The 21,232-nt window shown below is 42.4% G+C and overlaps 1 protein-coding gene and 1 pseudogene across 2 annotated transcripts in view; one reads left to right on the top strand and one right to left on the bottom strand.

Annotated features, from left to right (window-relative positions):
- The window catches only part of Rnf168 (ring finger protein 168), a 33,115-nt gene extending 19,050 nt beyond the window's left edge, over positions 1-14,065 (bottom strand). The window contains exons 1-3 of one of the 2 annotated variants that reach the window (XM_045147490.1): positions 13,890-14,065; positions 13,069-13,405; positions 3,334-3,410 (exon numbers count right to left, since the gene is read on the bottom strand). In XM_045147490.1, the coding sequence (XP_045003425.1) occupies positions 3,334-3,410; positions 13,069-13,369 (378 nt within the window). In that variant the 5' untranslated portion in view covers positions 13,370-13,405; positions 13,890-14,065. Of the gene's footprint in view, positions 1-3,333; positions 3,411-13,068; positions 13,406-13,889 lie in introns of those variants that run through there. The other variant, XM_045147491.1, reaches the window with a different exon arrangement.
- LOC123460115 lies at positions 102-342 on the top strand (annotated as a pseudogene).
- Positions 14,066-21,232: the final 7,167 nt, after the last annotated feature.

The raw sequence follows: 21,232 nt of genomic DNA, 5'->3' as shown, positions 1-21,232 counted from the left end.
TCTCAGAAGTCTATTGTACAACTAAAGACATCATCTGAGATTGACTGGCCTAGTGATAAGCCCAGGAAAAGATTAGAGATCACTACTCAAGCAGAAGTTTCCTAAGACTGTCACAAAGATGTTTGACATAAAGGCGTGGGCTGAGTATGTCATGGAATGGGCTGCAAAAGACCCATATGGTTTCCTTACAACTGTCATTGGGCCCTCACTCCACTCTTCCTAGCAAGCGCTGTACTGTCCTGGAAATTGGCCAAGATGATGGAGGCCAAGGAGAAAGAGCAAAAGAAGAAGAAAAAACATCAAGAAAATATTGCAAAAGCTAAACGACTAAAAAAAGACTAAAGGAATGGAGAGGTTGTGCAACTGGAGAAAAACCATTTGGAAATCGTGCAGCTTTGGAAGGACTCGCTAAGGTTTCATTCGTATTATTTAATAAATTACAGCTGACCATATAGGAGAATCATGTTCTGACCTCGATACTGTATTAACTTTTAGGCTGGTATAGAAGTTTGTTGGTTTCTGCCGGAAGTTACTATGAATTGGCGTTTACCATACTGGAGCATGTTTAATCTGAAATCCAAACCCCTGTCAAATCTGAAACATGAGCAGACATGACGCTGCAAGTAGCCAGCTCCACACCTGAACTTGTGAAGGGTTACAGCTAAAATACAGGAGCACTGAAAATAAAATTCTCTTCAGGTTAAATGAGATGAACTTTGATTAGACTTGGATCCCATCAGCAACATGTTATGCAAATACTCTTAAGGTCTGAAAAACTAAAATATTACTGGTCAGTATTTTTGTTGAAGGATGCTCAACTTGTAGCTCTTTATAACTGACAGCTGGGTTCCATTTTGCAGCTTATGTTTTCAAGTGAAAACACTATACGAAGAAAAATGGCTTTAGGACTATGAACTCGATTCAAATACTGGTTTAAAAAGAGGTTCTAGCCGGGCGTGGTGGCGCATGTCTTTAATCCAAGCACTTGGGAGGCAGAGGTAGGAGGACTGCTGTGAGTTCGAGGCCACCCTGAGACTACATAGTGAATTCCATGTCAGCCTGGGCTAGAGTGAGACCCTACCTCAAAAAATAAAAAAATATTTAAAAAAAACAGCAGTAAAATGAGGTTCTATTCTGGAGGTGAAAAGTTTGTGTTGGCTTGAAAGAAATACAGTATATTAATCACAATTTTAGAATCATTATTGCTTATTTTTTGTATAGAAGCATTTCTGACTTTTTCTCAAAGGGAAATGATTATTAATGAGTATGTCTTTTTGGTTGCATTGTTCTGACATTGACCTTTGAGGTAATTATCAAGACATTTTGCATTTTTATTATAAAGAATTCTCTTACTGGCCCTGTAGAGGACCACCTACTGGTCATAATAGTTTTTGTATTGCTGCCATTTTCCTAAATGAGTTGCTGAGAACAGAAACACTGGTGTAAAGCTTGTAGACAAAATGCCAAGCACTGTTGTACTTGGGCTTATGACAGCTGTGAGATAGTTAACATGCCTTATCTGATAATTTGCTGGTTATATAAATCGGACTTGTTTTTATTACATTCTGTTTTAAAATCGTGTGGTAGTGGTGTCATGATTTTTCTTTAATCAAACAGGATCAAAGTGAAAATTAAAATTTCAATCTTCTGTAAAGAATAAGTAAACAGTTTAATCCTACTTCCCAAGTGGCAGAGAAAGGCTTAAAATTTAAATTTAAAAAATTTTGAACAGCATAGTAGTGATTGCACAAACTAGATAAATTATATCAAAAAGAGAATGGAACATGCTGTAATTACAAGTACAGAGCAAAAACCTCGTAAAACTGGAACTTTCAAATACTAAACACGGTTTTTCTAAATGCATGGTCTAGCAACTTTATCACTGTAGTATTTAATATATTATTAATGTTTTATGCACCTCTGATAATGAATATTAAATTATTATAATTGTTCAGTAATCCTAATTTAAAAAATTAAATGAGATATTGAAATTAAAAAAAAAATTGGGGGCTGGAGAGACGGCTTAGTGGTTAAGGCATTTTCCTGCAAAGCCAAAGGACCTTGGTTCAATTCCCCAGGACCCATGTAAGCCAGATGCACAAGGTGGTGTATATATCTGGAGTTCATTTGCAGTGGCTGGAGACCCTGGTGCACCCATTTTCTCACTCTCTGCCTCTTTCTCTCTCACTCTCTTAAATAAATAAATTAAAAAAGAATACTTCTTTAAAAAAATTTAGCCAGGTGTGGTGACACATGCCTTTAATCCCAGCACTTGGGAGGCAGAGGTAGGAGGATCGCCATGAGTTCAAGGCCACCCTGAGACTACATAGTTAATTCCAGGTCAGCCTGAGCTAGAATGAGACCTTATCTCAAAAAACCAAAATAAAAATTAAAATAAATTAATAAAAATTATATTTTAAGGGACTGGAGAGATTGCTCAGTGGTTAAGGACCCCTGTTTGATTCCCCAGTACCCATTTAAAAGCCAGACACACAAAGTGGCACATGCATCTTGAGTTTCTTTGCAATCGTTGGTGTGCCTATTCTCTCTCCTATCTCTGCTTGCAAATAAATAAAAATTTAAAAACATAAATAATTTACATTTCAGGCCGGGTGTGGTGGCACCCGCATTTAATCACAGTAGAGGCAGAGGTAAGAGGATCACCATGAGTTAAAGGCCATCCTGAGACTACAAAGTGAACTTCAGGTCTGCCTGGGCTAGCGTGAGACCCTACCTTGGAAAAAAAAAAAATTTACATTTCAGGACTAGTGAGACAACTCAGTGGTTAAAAGCATTTGTCTGCAAACCCTGACAGACTTGGTTCAATTTTCCAATACCCATATAAAGCACAAAGTGGCACATGGATCTGGAGTTTGTTTGCAGTGGCAGGAGGCCCTGAAGTGCCCATTCTCTCTCTCTTCTCCCTCCTCTGTCTCTCAAATAAATAATTTAACATTAAATTTCAAAAGCCAGGTGTGGTGATGCATGCCTTTAATCCCGGCACTTGGGAGGCAGAGGTAGGAAGATTGCCATGAGTTTGAGGCCACCCTGAGACTCCATAGTGAATTCCAGGTCAGCCTGGGCTAGAGTGAGACCCTACCTTGAAAAGCTAAAAAAATAAAATTAAAATAAATAAAAAAATTCAAGATATATTAGTTACATAAACACATAAAACTATGTGGAAATCTGAGATGGAAAGCAAGGCAGAGAAATTTTCTGAAAAACAAAAATAGATGCAAAGTGACACATGCATCTGGAGTTTGTAGGAGCAAAAGACCTGATGGACCTCTCTCTCACTCAGATAAATACATAAATGAGATAAAGCAAACCTACCTTGCTTATCTCCTCTTCATATTCTTTTCTCAGTTCTCCAGGTTTACTTAATAGACGAACTGGCTGACAGTCATCAACTGTTTCACATCAAAAAAGAAAATAGTATTATAGGTAATACAGAAAGTTATGGCTAACTTTGGCATCTCATTAAAACTTATAAATGGGCTGGAGAGATGGCTCAGCAGTTAAAGGAGCTTGCTTGCAAAGTCTGTAGGCATGGGTTCGATTCCCCAGTACCCATGTAAATCCAGGCACACAAAGTAACACATGCATCTGAGTTCCTTTGCAGTATGAGACCCTAGCATGCCATGTACTCTCTTTTGGGCACTTTCCCTCTTCTCTCTCCCTCCCTCCCTTCCTGTCTCTCTCTCAAATAAATGAAAGGTTCCTCCCCCCATTATTTTTTCAATGTGCAGAGAGACAGGCAGAGATATAAAGGGCATGCCAGAGCATCCAGCCATTGCAAATAAACTCCAAATGGATGCCTTATTGTGTATCTGGCTTATGTAGGTCCTGAGGTATTGAACCTGGGACATTTGGCTTTGCAGGCAAGCGTGTTAACCACTAAGCCACCTCTCCAGTCCAAATAAGTTTTTTTTTAAACCCCAAAAGCAAGCCATTCAATACACATATCTTTGATAGTATTTACATTGATTCTGTGACTATTGATGCTTTTTGAAAAAACTTTTAAAAATTTAGTTTTTTTTATTTGAGAGAGAGAATTGGCACATCAGGACCTCAGCCACTGAAATCAAACTCCAGACACCTGCACCACCTACTGGACATGTGTGACCTTGCACTTGCCTCACCATTGTGCATTTGGCTAACATGGGATCTGGAGAGTAGAACATGGGTCCTTAGGCTTCACAGGCAAATGCCTTAACTGCTAAGCTGGGGCTGGAGAGATGGCTTAATGGTTATGGCACTTGCCTATGAAGCCTAACGACCCTGGTTTGAGGTTTGATTCCCCAGTGTTCACATAAGCCAGATGCACAAGGTGGAGAATGCATCTGGAGTTTGTTTGCATAGGCTGAAGCCCTGGTGTGCTCATTCTCTATCTGCCTCTTTCTCTCTCTCAAATAAATGAAAAAAATATGTATTTTTAAAAAATTTATTCATGAGAGAAAGAACAGGCATGCCAGGGCCTCTGGCCACTGCAAACAAACTCCACACACTTATACCACCTTGTGCATCTGGTTTTATGTGGGTCCTGGGGAATCCTGAGTGGTTAGGCTTTGCAGCAAATGCCTTAACCTCTGAGCCATCTCTCCAGCCCCAACATGTTTATATGTTAAACTTGTACCACTTCATTTTGTGTTTTAATTTATAGACTGTGCATGTGCGCACACACACAAGAAATGCTTTTTTTCACCATGTGTGGTGGTGCACACCTTTAATTGTAGCACTGGGGAGAGGTAGGAAGACTGCTGTGAGTTCAAGGTCAACCTGAGTCAGCCTGAGCTAGAATAAGACCTTACCTTGAAAAAACTAAAATTATTATTGTGATGAAGAGATAGTCTGTGGGGCTTCTCAGAAAAAAGACTCCTACAAGAGTGAGGAATGAATCTTAGACTATCTGGATCACCTCTGTATTCTGCAGTTGACATTATATAGGAATTGATAGAGGCGACAATCACAAGTAGATGCCAAAATCTCTGCTTGAAAATTGGTTGGTGGAAAGCTTATAGCCTCAAAGCATTACTTTCTAGTTATTTATTAACTCCATAGTATGTACAATTTATTTATTTTATAATACTGGGGGACTAAATCTATGGCCTTAAACAAGCTACTAAGCATGCACTCTACCACTGGGATACATTTCCAACATCCCTCTTTGTTTCTATTTTATCTGTTTATGTATTTATTTTGAGACAGGGTCTTTGGAGACTGAACCCAGGGCTTCACCCATATTAGGTGTTGCAGTTACGTACCCATTGGTGGACAAACACTTGAAAAGTAGCAGCTTATTGGAGGAAAGGGCTTATTTTAGCCTTATAGAATCCTAGGGAAGTTCTATCATGGTGGAGGAAATTGACTCTTTTTCATAGCTCAATAGCAAAAATACAAACATCAAAGCAAATACCAATGGCCAGAGCTCTGACTTGCTCTCTATATATCTAGTAGAGCTGGGCTAAAAGATCTACCTCCAGTGACACCCCCTCTGGTTTTGCCTACTGGAGACACAGTTGCAAGCTTATTCAAAAATACCTTAGGGGTTCGAGGCCATCCTGAGGCTACATAGTGAATTCCAGGTAAGCTTGGACCCTACTTTGAAAAACAAACAAACAAACAAAAACTTTGGGGGGGTACTGGTGAGATGGCTTAGCAGTTAAGTGCTTGCCTGTGAAGCCTAAGGACCCCGGTTTGAGGCCCGATTCCCCAGGTCCCGAGTAAGCTGGTGACACATGTGTCTGGAGTTTGTTTGCAATGGCTGGAGGCCCTGGCGTGCCTATTCTCTCTCTCTCTGCCTCTTTCCCTCCCTGTCACTCTCAAACAAAGAAAAAAAAAATTAAAAAAAATACCTTAGGGGCTGGGAATGGTGGCGTATGCCTTTAATCCCAGCACTGGGGAAGCAGAGGTAGGAGGATCACTGTGAGTTCAAGGCCACCCTCAGACTACTAGTGCATTCCAGGTCAGCCTGAGCTAGAGCAAGACCCTACCTTCAAAAAAAGAAAAAAAAAATACTTTAGGGGCTGGAGAGATGGCTTAGTGGTTAAGGCACTTGCCTGCAAAGCCAAAGGACCTCGGTTTGATTCCCTAAGACCCACATAAACCAGATACACAAGGTGGTGCATGCATCTGGAGTTCATTTCCCTGGTGCACCCATTCTCTCTCTTTCTCTGCCTTGTTCTCTCAAATAATTCACCTTACAGTGCCTGAAACTACCTACATATAACTTTCATAATAGGATTAAAATGATGACATTAAAATTGAAAAGAGACTAATTGGAAAGAAGAGATTTCATGCAGGGTAGGCTTGGGAGGGGGGAAATGGAGGTTGTGGGTGGGAATTATCACGGTTTATTGTCTATATATACAGAAGCTGTCAATAAAATCTTTTTAAAAAGTACCTCAGGGGCTGGCGGGATGACTTAGCAGTTAAGGCATTTGCCTACAAAGCCAAAGGACCCAGGTTTGATACCCCAGGACCCACGTAAGACAGGTGCGCAAGGTGCCGCATATGTCTGGTGCTCATTTGCAGTGGCTGGAGGCCCTGACGCACCCATTCTCTCGGTCTCTTTCAAATAAATAAATAAAACTTATTATTATTTTTTTAAAGTAACTTTGAGCTGGGCATGGTGGTGCATGCCTTTAACACCAGCACTCAGGAGGCAGAGGTAGGAGGATCTCCATGAGTTCAAGGCCACCCTGAGGCTACAGGTTAGCCTGGGTTAGAGGGAGACCCTACCTTGAAAAACTAAACAAACCAAAAAAAAGTACCTGAGACTATGGGGGACATACATTCACATTCAAGCCACCATACTAAGCAAGTGCTCTACCTCTTAGCTTCATCCCCAACTTTTTGTTTTTTTCAGCTACTGGCATTCAAATTCCTGTCAAAATATTAGCTGCAAACAAGCTAAAACACAGAGACTTCAGTAACTACACTCCTGCACAAAACTAAGTTTTGGGAAAGTTGGGAATTATTTCAGCTCTAATTCTAAGTGGGACTATTGCAGTCAAGGAAATGATATGTAGGAAACAAATCTAGCCAGGAGTGGTGGCGCTTGCCTTTAATCCCAGCACTTGGGAGGCAAAGGTGGGAGGATTCTGTGAATTTAAGGCCACCCTGATACTACACAGTGAATTCCAGATCAGCCTCAGCTACACTCTAGCACTCAAAACTTCTTATTTTTTTTTTAAACCCACAAGGCATACCATGAAACAGGAAATACAGACAACTTAAATAGGTTCAAACAACAGACACCTTTCCCAAGGGAGCCTAGACATCAGATTTACTAGATGAAGAATTTAAAATAATAGTCTAATCAATAAGTTGTGTTGGGGCTGGAGAGATGGCTTACAGGCTCGACTCCTCAGGATCCATGTAAGCCAGATGCACAAGGTGGCACATGCGTCTGGAGTTCGTTTGCAGTGGCTGGAGGTGTACTCTGTCTCTCTCTCCCTCCCTCTCTCTCCTATTCTTTCTCTCCCCTCAAATAAATAAATAAATAAAATTTAAAAAAATAAGTTGTGTTGGAAAACTGGGCAGACATACGCAAAATAATAAACTTGGACCCTTACATAATATGCAAAAATTAACAAAGATAGATTAAAGACCTAAATGTAAGAACTAAAAGCATAATGAACTACAAAAGCAAAAACAAAGAAGGCTATGTCATATTTCTACAAATCAAAGGAAGCAATCAACAGAGTGAGTAGTAATACAAGAGGCTGGGGAGATGACTCAGCAGTAAAATATGCTTCCTTGCAAAGCCTGATGGCCCAAATTCAATTCCCTAGCGCTTGCATATTGCTAGATGCACAAACTGGAGCAGGCTTCTGGAGTCTGTTTGCAGTGACAGGAGGTTCTGGTGTTCCCATACTCACTGTTTGTATCTCCCTCTCAAATAAATAAATCAAAATAAAAATACATGAAATTTGAGAAAATATGTATAAATTAAATCTAATATGGGGTTAATATTCAGAATAATTGAACTGCCTACACTAAACAACAATAAAATAACCCCAACCCAACCTAATTAAAAACTGGGCAGCTTGGTGTGTTGGTGTACGCCTTTAAACCTAACAAATGGGGGCTGGAGAGATGGCTTAGCAGTTAAGCGCTTGCCTGTGAAGCCTAAGGACCCCGGTTCGAGGCTCGGTTCCCCAGGTCCCACGTTAGCCAGATGCACAAGGGGGCGCACGCGTCTGGAGTTCGTTTGCAGAGGCTGGAATCCCTGGCGTGCCCATTCTCTCTCTCTCCCTCTATCTGTCTTTCTCTCTGTGTCTGTCGCTCTCAAATAAATAAATAAATAAATTTAAAAAAAAAAAAAGAAAAAAAAAACCTAGCAAATGGGAGGCAGAGGTAGGAGGATCACTGTGACTACAGAGTGCCAGGTCAGCCTGCCCTACAGTGAGACTCTACCTCAAAGAAGAAAAAAAAAATCACTGGGCGTGGTGGCACACGCCTTTAATCCCAGCACTGGGAGGCAGAGGTAGGAAGATCACCATGAGTTCAAGGCCACCCTGAGACTCCATAGTGAATTTCAGGCCCAGTGTGGGCTAGAGAGAGACCCTACCTCAAAAAAACAAAAAATAAATAAAAATAAAAAGTGAGAGAAGTGCACAGGTTATGTAAAAACTAAGCCTTTTGGGGCTAAAGAGCCCACTCAGTGGTTAAGAGCACTTACATACAAAGCCTTCCATTGGGCTCAGTGAAGCCAGACACACAAAATGATACATGCATCTGGAGTTTGTTTACAGGGGCAAGAGACCCTGGCATATCCATACTTTCTTTCTCTAATAAATAATTTAAAAAAAAAAAAACCATGCCTTTTGTATCAAGGATTTAAGTATCCTCACATTTGTTACTTGAGGGAGATTCCAGAACCAATTCCTCTTGGATACCAAGGATCTTTTGTGAATACACAAAATATTTGAATTGGCAAGATGTGCCCACTGGTACAATAAATAGTGGCATGATTGTGACTGGAGTAACTAATAGGTTTCTGATTGGATTTGAGGCCTGCTCCACTGAGGAAAATTTATGCCGGGTATAAATCTGGCTAGAATACTATTGGTTGGCTAGGTCACGGGTTCTAGTGGGAAGCTTCTACTGTTGTTTTGCTCAATGGACATGTTGTGCATGTCAAATTGCCTTTTAAATGGTTTTGTTTATGCTTATAGATAATGCTGCCCTTAGCTTTGGTCAAAGTTTCTTTTTGCAGTGGGCAATGGTTAATACAGAGACTCAGGGCTGGAGAGATGGCTCAGCCATTAGGGCTTGTGCCTGCAAAGCCAAAGAACCTAGGTTTTATTCCCCAGGACCCACATTAGCCAGATGCACAAGGTGGCACATGCATCTGTAGTTTGTTTGCAGTGGCCAAAGGCCCTGGCACGCCCATTCTCTGTCTCTCTCTAAAAAAATAAAAGAAAGAAAACAAGGGCTGGAAGGATGGCTTAGCGGTTAAGGTATTTGCCTGCAAAGCCAAAGGACCTAGGTTTGATTCCCCAGAACCCATGTCAGCCAGATGCACAAGGGGGCCCAAGCATCTGGAGTTTGTCTGCAGTGACTGGAGGCCCTGGCATGCTCATTCATTCTCTCTCCCCCCACCCTTTCTCTGTCAAAGGAAATAAATAAAAATAATAATAATAAAAAAAGAACAAAACAAAAATACAGAGACTCATAAAAGCTCAAAGTGCGGAGTGACTTTTGATTGCTTGGCATTAAATGAGATTATCTCTATCATCTGCTCCAAGACTCAGGGAACACTGTGCAAGAGGTGAAGAAAGAATGAAAAAAGCTGGAGGAAGGGAGCAGTGTTATGAAGCACTGTGTGCTGGACATGAGCTGCTTGCTGCACTCATGAACTCCCAGCAGCTGGGGTCACCTGCACAAGGCTGGTCCCCATCAACATTCCATCACGGATGAGGGAGAGGCTCATGAGGCCACACCTCGCCCCAAGATGGATTCATAGGCAGGCAATGGTTAATAGGGTAGGGGAAACATTTTTCTTTAGTGGTATACCTACTGCTAAATTGCCCTTACCTTGGTAATAACCCCTCACCCATGCTTTTATGAGCAACCCTAATTAGACTCATAGGGTCACCAAAATTAATTAAAGATATGAAAGATCAGTGTAGGTAGTTGGGAGAGGAAAGGGTTCTGGGGGGGGGAGCAAGTGAGAAGGCAATGTCGGTGAATATGATCAAAGTACATAATATACATATATGACATTGTCAATAAAACAAGAAATCCATCCAAAATAAAGTAATTAAAAGAACACCTGAGCCGGGTATGGTGGTGCACACCTTTTTTTTTTCCCTTTGGTTTTTCGAGGTAGGGTCTCACTCTAGCCCAGGCTGATCTGGAATTCACTATGGAGTCTCGGGGTGGCCTCGAACTCATGGGGATCCACCTACCTCTGCCTCCCAAGTGCTAGGATTCCAGGTCAGCCTGAGCTACAGTGAGACCCTGCCTTGAGAAACAAACAAACAAACAAAAAAAGAGCCTGAAAACAGGTGCTGAGTGAGGACTTAAGCAGTTAGTTTAATTGGTAGAGTGCTTGCCTAATATGCACAAAGCCTTGGATTTGTTCCCCAGCACCCTGTAAAAGTGGGCTTGTGATACAAGCCTGTATCCCAGTACTGCGGAGTCAGAGGCAGGATCAGGGGTTCAAGGTCATGCTCAGCTACACAGCTGAGTTTGAGGCCAGCCGAGGCTACCTGAGACCCTGTCTCAAAACATAAGGTCCATACCCTTTAACAAGTATTCAAACAAGAACTTATAAGTAATATTCATATCAGCACTATGCAAATAACCAAAACAGGGTGTGAGCATGATCTGGCTGTGACATCCGCCACCTCACTGATTGCCAGGCTTAATTTGGCTGAATCTGGACTTTCTGGCTGGCTAGACAGTCCTCTTCCCAACACTTTGTGTGAGTCCCCTTGGTTGAAATGAAGGCCCTTTCCTGATAGAGGACTATTCCTCCAGCTTAAAAAAATTTTTTTTTAAATATATGCCGGGTGTGGTGGCACACGCCTTTAACCCCAGTACTGAGGATGCAGAGGTAAGAGGAGCACCATGAGTTCACAGTGAGTTCCAGATCAGCCTGGGGTAGACTGAGACCCTACCTCCAACGCCCCCCAATCTTTTTTTTTTTTTTTTTTGCAAGCAAGGAGGTTGGGGTAATGCTTTGCAGGCAAATTGCCTTAACCACTGGGTCACCTCTCCAGCTCCAGACTATTTCTCCTTAGTAAAGGTCACAGTAAAGAAGCTCTCAACCAAAAGATGGAAAAATCCCAACTCTCTCAAAGGCTGAATGACTAAGCAATATAAAATACAGTGCATCCTAGCTGGGCATGGTGGCGCACGCCTTTAATCCCAGCACTCGGGAGGCAGAGGTAGGGGGATTACCATGAGTTCAAGACCATCTTGAGTTCCAGATCAGCCGAGGTTAGAGTGAGACCCTACCTCAAACCCACCCTCTCTCCAGAATTATTTATTTTCAAGCAAAGAGGTGGGGGTGGGATGAGAATGGGCAAGCCAGGGCCTCCAGCCATTACAAACAAAATCCTGATGCATGTGTCACTTAGTGCATCAAGCTTTACATGGGTACTGGGGATTCAAACTGAGGTTGTTAGGCTTTGCTGGTAAGTTGCCTTAACCACTGGGCCACCTCTCCAGCCCGGGACTATTTCTCCTCAGTAAAGAAGGTCACAGGTATGAGTAGCTCCCCTCAGAAACTTCAAAGAAGCTCTCAACCAAAAGATGGAAAAATCCCCAAAAATCTCTCAAAGGCTGAATGACTAAGCAATATAAAATACAGTGCATACATAAAAGCCCTGAAAGAGAAGTACTGAGCTGAAAGTGATGGCACATTAGTTTAATCCCAGCACTCGGGAGGCAGAGGAAGGAGGATCACTGTGGGTTCGAGGCCACTCTGAGACTGCATAGTGAATTCCAGGTCAGCTTGGGCCACAGTGGGACCCTACCTCATAAAACCACACACACACACACACACACACACACACACACACACAAGGCACAATGTGCATGAACCTAAGACATATGTCAAGTGAACTCAGCCAGAAACAAAGATACTGCATATGTCCACTTACATGACACAGCTAAAATAGAGGAATTCAAAGAGTAGAATGGAGGGTACCATTACCTAGAGGTAGAGAGAAATGAGGAGTCATTGCTCAGGAGCTGGTTCATATGGGGTAGTGAAAGGTTTTGTTAACAGATAGTAGAGGAAAGCTACCGCAAGTGTTCAGTTTGGGGCTCTCGAGCAGGTCACCAAAATGGAAGGCTCTGGACTGAAAATGAACTAGATAGAACTGAAAATAGATAGCAATTTAAGTCTGCTGTAGCCTTAAAAATTAAGTAATTCAGCCGGGCGTGGTGGCGCACGCCTTTAATCCCAGCACTCGGGAGGCAGAGGTAGGAGGATCGCCATGAGTTCGAGGCCACCCTGAGACTACAGAGTTAATTCCAGGTCAGCCTGGACCAGAGTGAGACCCTACCTCGAAAAACCAAAAAAAAAAAAAAAATTAAGTAATTCAAAGCAAAAGAATTATTGACCCTGGAATGTGACCTCTCATTTGTGAATACGTATTCACACGGCAACTCTAAAGGTGCAATTCTTTTTTTTTTTTTTTTTGCAGAGTCTGACCTGGAATTCACTATGTAGTTTTAGGCCGGACTCAAGCTCACTGCAATCCTCCTACCTCTGTCTCTACTAGACCCCCGTCAATTTTTTTCTTTCATTTTTAACTCAATAAACCACCAACCAAGCACAGCTTAGGCCTCAAGCTCACTGCAATCCTCCTACCTCTGTCTCTACTAGACCCCAGTCATTTTTTTTCTTTCATTTTTAACTCAATAAATCAGCAACCAAGCACAGCTTAGGCACTATAATAGACAAAATGTTGCCCTTTACGTCAATTGATACTTAAGAGGAACTGATAAAACTCAAATCCCTTAGAACAATTTAGACAACTAGCTGTGTGGCCTTTTAAAATGACTCTGGGTGTTTAGCCAATAAACATATCGAATTTTACTCACCGATTTCCTTTGATTCTTGCCCAGAAATTCTAAGCTTGCATTCCTTTGCATAGTGTTTTTGAATGATCTCCCACAGTTCCATATTGACAAGGGAATTTTTTCGGGTATGGTACCGAGTCCAAGAAGAGACCCGGCGGCGGCAGAAAGGACAGTACAAACTGGCCTTTTCCACAGTTGATTGGAAGCATGGACGACAGAGAGTGTGGTTACAAGGAAGGGTCACGGGCTCGATGAGTATTTCCATACAGATCTGGCACTGGCATTCCGATAAGGAAGGGATGGCATCTTTGGATACAGCCATTTTGATAAGCTAATCAGGCCTATTCAGCATCAACACCTGAAAGAAAAGGAAAGCGTTGTTACTTTCGGTTAGTTACAGAGAAAGTAAATGAGCAGTTTTGTCTTTAAGTGATCCGGGCTGCGGCGCAGGAAAAGCCACACACTGGGAGTTCTCAACCTGCCCGCTGTGAGGGTCAGGTAAACCGATACCCAGCAAGACAGGGATCTGCCCTTTCTGACATTTTTGTTTTATCTCTGTATTTTTATTTTTACCCCGAGGCAGGATCTCACGATAGTCCAGGTTGACCTGGAATTCACTACGGAGTCTCAGGGTGGCCTCGAACTCACGGCGATCCTCCTACCTCGGCCTCCCCAGGGCTGGGGTTAAAGGCGTGCGCCACCACGCCCGGCGGGATCTGTTCTTTCTAAGGACAAACATGCAGCAAGAAAATTAACACAAAATGCGCGTTTTCCTCGCGGAGGCCGCAGCCCCACGGCTGCGCGCTGGCTGAGGGCGGGAAGCCCGAGCCCTCACGTCTTACCGCTCTACGGTGCTCTCCGCCCCGGGCGGCAGGGCACGGCGGTCCAGTGTCCACCTCCCGAAGCTGCGCTCAGGCGGGGCCGGCACTTCCGTCCTCCTGCGGCCGACGAGGAGCAAACCCACTAGTGACCTCGGCCTCGCAGCTCCCGCCGAGCCTGCAGATTTCGCAGGGATCCCAGCCCCTAGCTTCTGGTCCTCACAAGCAGCCTATTGGCTGAGGCGGGTGACGTCACAATTGCCCGCCAAAACCCGGCACTTCCTACTCACGGAACCATTGGAAGGCTTCCAACCTCGGCGGGGCGGTACTTCCGGCGCGCTTCCGGAAGCTGGTGCGTCGCCCTCGGAGTCCGGCTCAGCTGTCACGTCTCTTTGCTGTGGTTGTGTGTTTCCTGGAGGCTACCGAAAAACTCTAGTTTGGTCAGTGGGCATAAAAGCCAAATCTGTAACGGTCTCAACAGTAGTATTTTTCCTTTTTTTTTTTTTAAAAAAAACTTATTTATTGGAGAGAGAGAGAGATGCAGATAGAGCGGGTGTGCCAGGGCCTCAGCCACTGCAAACAAACTCCAGATGCGCTTTCAGCTGGCTTACGTGGGAACTGGGGAATCGAGCCTGTGTCCTTTGGCTTTGCAGGCGAGTGCCTTCACCGCTAAGCCATTCCTCCAATAATAATTGTTTGTTTTGTTTTTTTGTTTTTCCGAGGTAGGGTCTCACTCTGGCCCAGACTGACCTGGAATTAACTATGTAGTCTCAGGGTGGCCTTGAACTCACGGTAATTCTACCTCTGCCTCCCGAGTGCTGGGATTAAAGGCGTGCACCACCACGCCCGGCAGAACAGTGATTTTTAAATTATACTTATTTGACACACAGAGAGATAAAATGGGCGCGCCAAGGCTTCTTGACACTGCATGAGCCACTGTGGGTGTCTGGCTTTATGTGGATCCTAGGGAAGCAAATCCAGAGCGCCAGGCTTTACAAGCAAGCGCCTTTAAACACTGAGTCATCTCTCCAGCTCCAATGGCGATTTCTGTAGTTCTTCCCTTTAAGATGTAGGGCCAGGGAGGAGGCACAGTTCCATACTGGTCCCTGTTGTGAAGAGTTCCCTTGATCTTTCATGGCCCTCACTCGGGGAAACCCAGATCCTTGGTCTCGCTGCAGAATATAATTTCAGGATGAGCTAGTATGGTTAGAATAAATATATATTTTGAGGTAGGGTCTCATTCTAGCCCATGCTGACCTGGAATTCACTATGTAGTCTCAGGATGGCCTCAAACTCACGGCAATCCTCCTACCTCTACCTCTCGAGTGCTGGAATTAAAGGCATGCCCCACCACACCTGGATCTGTTAAAAATATTTTTATTGGGCTGGGAAGATAGCTTAGTGGCTAAGGCACTTGTATTTCTTTCGTATCTGTTGTGATGCTGCCTTTTTCATCTCTAGTTTTATTAATTTGTGTTTCTTCTCTCTTTCTTTTGGTCAGATTTGCTAAGGGTTTATCAATCTTGTTTATCCTTTCAAAGAACCAACTCTTTGTTTGATTGATTCTTTGGATTTTTTTTTTAAATTTCTATCTCATTAACTTCTGCCCTAATCTTTATTATTTCTTCCCATGTAATGATTTTCGGTTTGCCTTGTTCTTCTTTCTCCAGGGCTTTAAGGTGAAGCATTAGATCATTTACTTGAGACCTTTCTAATTTCTTAATATAGGCATTTAAAGCTATAAATTTACCTCTTAGGACTGCCTTCATTGTGTCCCAAAGGTATTGGTATATTGTGTTCTCATTATCATTTGACACTATGAATTTTTTGATTTCCTTCTTGATTTCTTCATTGACCCATTCATCATTTAGTAGTGTATTGTTTAGTTTCCATGATTTTGTGTATGCCCTATAGCTTTTCTTGCTATCGATTTGTAGTTTGATTCCATTGTGGTCAGATAGAATGTAAGGATTTATTTCAATTTTCCTATATTTTTGAGATTTGCTTTGTGTCCTAATATATGATTTATTTTAAAGAATGTTCCATGTGCTGCTGAAAAGAATGTATTCTGCAGCATTTGGATGAAATGAACTGTATATAACTGTTAGGTCCATTTGTTCTATGACCTCATTTAATCCAGATGCCTCTGTTTATTTTTTGCTGGGATGACCTGTCAATTGATGAGAGTGGGGTGTTGAAGTCACCCACTACCACTGTGTTTGGTGATATCTGTGACCTTAGTTCTAATATTGTTTGTTGCCTCCATGTTAGGTGCATATATGTTTAGGATTGTAATGTCCTCCTGTTGGAGTGTGCCTTTGATCAATATAAGTGACCTTCCTTATCTTTCCTAACTAATGTTGGACTGAAGTCTACCTTGTCAGATATTAGGATAGCAACCCCTGCTTATCTTCTAGGCCCATTTGCTTGAAGCACCATTTTCCAACCTTTCCCCCTAAGATAGTGTCCATTCCTTTATAGAAAGGTGAGTTTCTTGGAGGCAACAAATTGAAGGATCATGCTGGTTAACCCATTCTGTAAAACTGTGTCTTTTGGTTGGGGCATTGAAGCCATTGATATTAAGAGATAATATTGAAAGGTGTGTATTTATTCTTGCCTTTTTTTTTGGTAGTTCTTCCAGTTTTACCTTTGCTCTGATGTGTTAACTAGTATTTTAATATTGGGTTTTTTTTTTCAGGTACCTTATATGTGTGCTTTTCTTTCTCTTCATCATGGAGGATTCTTTCAAGTATTTTCTGTAGAGCTGGTTTTGTCTTCAAATATTCCTTTAGCCTGCTTTTGTCGTGGAATGTCCTTATTTCTCCATCTACTTGAATGGATAGCTTTGCAGGATAAAGTCACCTTCGTTGCTAGTTGTTATCTTTCAGAACTTGGAGTCCATCACTCTAAGACCATCTGGCTTTTATAGTTTTTGTTGAGTAATCTGCTGTGATCCTGATGGGCTTGCCTTTGTAGGTAACTTGCTTTTTCTCTCTAACTGCTTTCAATATATTTTTTTTTGGTTTGTATGTTTGGTAGCTTAATTGTAATATGGAGAGGAGAGGTTCTTTCCAGGTTTTGTCTGGTTGGTGTTCTAAAGGCTTCCTGTATCTGTATCTTTCCCAATTTGGGGGAAGTTTTCTTCTATACGATTTTGTTGAATATGCCTACAATGCCTTTGGAGTGAAATTCTTCTCCTTCTTATGTTTGATCTTTTTATAGTGTCCCGAATATCTTGAAATTTCCATTCATACCTTCCTATTACTTTGTCTTTCTCTTTGTTGGACTGTATTAGATCTGCCACCTGGTCTTCTAGTTTAGATATTCTGTCCTCTCCTTCATCCATTCTACTGGTGAGATTTTCTAGAGGTTTTTATTTCATTAACTGTATTCTTCATTGCTAGTATTTTTGACTGTTTTTTCTTTATTATTTCTATTTCCTTATTTATGTCTTGTATTGACCTCTTTATTTTATTAAATTGGTTTCCTGTGTCTTCTTTGATTTCCTCTTTCATTCCTTTGATATCTTCTTTGACTTCTTTGAGCATATTTATAATCATTCTTTTGAAATCTTTCTCAGGCATTTCCTCTAACTCATTCTCATTGGAGGTCATTTCTGATGCACTAATACTTTTGGTGGATCTATATTGTCTTTATTTATTATTATTATTTTTGGTTTTTCAAGGTAGGGTCTTACTCCAGCCCAGGCTGACCTGGAATTCACTATGGAGTCTCAGGGTGGCCTCAAACTCATGGCGATCCTCCTACCTCTGCCCCCCCGAGTGCTGGGATTAAAGGCGTGCACCACCACACCCGGCTTGCTACAGTATTATTTGATGTATCAATCAATGTGATTTTATGTAGCTTCAGGGTAGGAGCTTAAGGTGCTAGATGTGCCCTTAAGACTCTCAGAGTATCTACAAAAGTGACTGCAGGTGTTGGGTTTGCCTGCTTGCTATGAGAGTATTCAAGTAGGCTGAATGGAACAAAATACAGGCAGATTCTAAAACTTAACAATGTACACATTCAATGAAAAACAGCACAGAGTATTTATGCAAGAGTAGGTATTATGATAACAAGATCCTCTAACAAAGTCACTGTCCCTTAGGGTATGTGTTGCCCCACACCCTTAATCCTGTCAACTAGGAGGTTAAGATTTCTGGTCTGTTGAGGGTTCCAAGTCAGCCTGTGACCAAGTGAGACCCTTCCCTAATGTACAACAGAAGAGGAAACAAAGCCACTATAAATCAAGAAGCAACAAATAACAAGCCCAAAATATAGCTTATTTAAAAATGGCAAATCCAACTGTCCATCAGATTTAACATATAATTTATCCTGATAAGGAAGGTGCAATTAACATGTCCAGTTCAGGCCTATATATCAGGCTTATTTGGCGGGTACTGACCTGGTATAATCCCAGTTACCTTTTGAGACGATTTTGGTCTCAGTTATGCTGTGCTCCTGCTTTGGTGCACTATGGGTTCAAGTAGGCTGGCTGGGTTGTTGGTTCCCTGCTCTGGTTGCCAGTGCTGGGTGCTTTGAGCTCCCTTTTCCTGGTCTCTGGTGCTTGCTGGCACTTGGCTGGCAGTGGGGAAAGAGTGGCTGTGGATGGTGGCACTAATTCTCCTGCTGGTTCATGCGATCCTCTACCTTGTGATCTGCTCCTTCATTGTTCCAGTCCTCCCTTCATGTTTCTTGAGTCTGTGAAGAGCTCTGGTATGAGTGAAAAGTACTCTCACCTGGCTTTTCCTGTGGTTCAAGCTGAGCCTGGCTGTGGCCCCGCGGACCTGATGCCGTTGCTGCTGGACTCGCTTCTGCCTGCCTATGTGGGCTCTGGATGCTCTGGATCTCTCTTCTCTGCTGCCATCTTAATTTCTTATACACCTCACTTTTTAGTGGAAGTGTATTTTGCTGTTTTTTTTATTTTTCTTTCTTTCTTTCTTTTTTGGCTTTTCTTCCCTAGGCCACTTTGGTGTGGTTCCTACATCACCATCTTAACTGGAAGTCCAGCTGAGGCACTTGTCTAGGAAGCCTAAAGCCCCAGGTTTGATTCCCCAGTACCCATGTAAGGCAGCTGCACAAGGTGGCAAATGTGTCTGGAGTTTGTTTGCAGTGGATAGAGGCCCTGGCATGCCCATTCTCTCCCCGCTGCTTTCTATTAAATAAATAAAATATTATTATTATTTTGGTTTTTTGAGGTAGGGTCTCATTCTCTATCCCAGGCTGACCTGGAATTCACTATTTAGTCTCAGGATGGCCTCAACTTGACAGTGATCCACCTACCTCTGCCTCCAAGTATTGAGATTAAAGGCATGCACCACTTTGATTTTTATTCATTTATTTTGTGATTTGTCAAGATAGGGTCTCACTCTAGCACAGGCTGACCTGGAATTCATTATGTAGTCTCGGGGTGGCTTCAAACTCATGGCAATCCTCCTACCTCTGTCTCCTGAGTGCTGGGATTAAAGGCATGCACCACCACACCTGGCTGGCTTTTTTTTTCTTTCTTTTTCTTTTTTTTTTTTTTTTTTTTTTGGTTTTTCAAGGTAGGGTCTCACTCTGGTCCAGGCTGACCTGGAATTAACTCTGTCATCTCAGGGTGGCCTTGAACTCATGGCAATCCTCCTACCTCTGCCTCCTGCTGGGATTAAAGGCGTGTGCCACCACACCCGGCTCTGGCTAGCTTATTTTAATATTAAGGGAAATGTGTTGCTATGTCACAAGCAACCTTCATAGCAAATGTTAATTTTGTTAGAACTCATGAGTCTTAGTTGGCTGGAGGCTTCAACCAAACACTGAGGTTGAGGGGTGCCATGTCTCTATAATTTTCCATTACTTTATGTTCTGCTTTAAAACTATCTTTTGGCTGGGTGTGGTGGTGCACACCTATTATCCCAGCACTAGGAAGGCAGAGGTATGAGGATTGTTGTGAGTTCAAGGCCACCTTGAGACTACATAGTGAATTCCAGGTTAGCCTGCACTAGAGTGAAACCCTAGCTTGAAAAAAATCTTTTGGGCTGGAGAGATGGTTTATCAGTTAAGGGACATGCCAGCAAAACCTAAGGACCCAGGTTTGATTCCCCAGAACCCATATAAGGCCAGATATACAAGGTGGTTCATGTCTGGAGTTTGCAGTGGCTACAGTCCCTGGTGCACTCATTCTCTCTCTCTCTCTCTCTCTCTTCCCCTATCTATCTGCTTCTCTCCATCACCTCTCAAATAAATAAGTAAAAAAATCTCTTAAATTGCCAGGCTTCCCCCCACACACACAGGTCATGCTGAAGAAGGACCAGGCCCACTGGTTCCTCCCAAGGGGTTGAGGAGGAGGAGGATGAGTGTTGGACGACTCAGAACCTCTCCTAGTCACTGGAGAAAAAACACACTGAGTCGGGAGTCTTGTCGAAGCAGGAACTCACTTTATTGTTACAGGCGGTTGCCTGTATAATGTTGAGAATGAAGGCGGGAATTCTAGGATGGGGGAGAGGTAAGGGCCTATAATAGTAAACTGTGACTATTGAAATGACAATTCCAACTCCTGTGAGGAAGTAGCAGGCAAGAAGCCATTAGGTGTCTTGCTGAGTCCTAGCTGGCCAGAGACAGGTCGCCAAAAGCATTTGCCTGCAAAGCCAAAGGACCCTGGTTTGATTTCCCAGGACCCATGTAAGCCAGATGCACAAAGTGGCACATGCATCTAGAGTTTGTTTGCAGTGGCTGGAGGCTCTGCACACCCATTTTCTTTCTCACTCTCTCCCTCTTTCTCTTAAATAAATAAATAAAATAAAATCTCTATTGGGGCTGGAGAGATGGCTTAGCAGTTAAGACACTTGCCTATGAAGCCTAAGTACCCAGGTTCAATTCCCCAGTGCCCATAATAGCCAGATGCACAAGATGGCACATGTGTCTGGAGTTCCTTCGCAGTGGCTTGAGGCCCTAGCATGCCTATACTCTCTCTATATATCTTCCACTTTCTCTCTGTGTCTCAAATAAATAAATAAATACTTAAAAAAACCAAAAATCTCTATTGGCTTTCATCAGCAATTCTAGAATTTTATAGAATAAATCTTCTGATTAGCTGAACAAAAGATTAGCTTTATGAACAGATAACATCTGAGGAAAGCAGAAACAACAAAACTTAGATTGTGGTTTCAAAGAATATTTTCTTATAAAGGCTCAAGCAATGGCAATTTCCTTATGCTGGCTAAAACTGATGAGTTTGGAGATGATTTCTCTCCTGATTTTCTGGATGGTTAGCTTGAGCTTGATACTTGATAGTGTGAGTAAAATAACTTCATTTGGTTTGTTATACTGAGTGTAAGTAGCTCAGTTTAGCCAGTATGGTAAAACATGCTATAATCCCAGCAGTTGGG

Source organism: Jaculus jaculus, chromosome 4, assembly GCF_020740685.1.
Source record: "Jaculus jaculus isolate mJacJac1 chromosome 4, mJacJac1.mat.Y.cur, whole genome shotgun sequence".
In the NCBI taxonomy this organism is placed as follows: Eukaryota; Metazoa; Chordata; class Mammalia; order Rodentia; family Dipodidae; genus Jaculus; species Jaculus jaculus.
The sequence above is the reverse complement of the archived record's forward strand: the minus strand, read 5'-3'. Positions and strand labels throughout refer to the sequence as shown.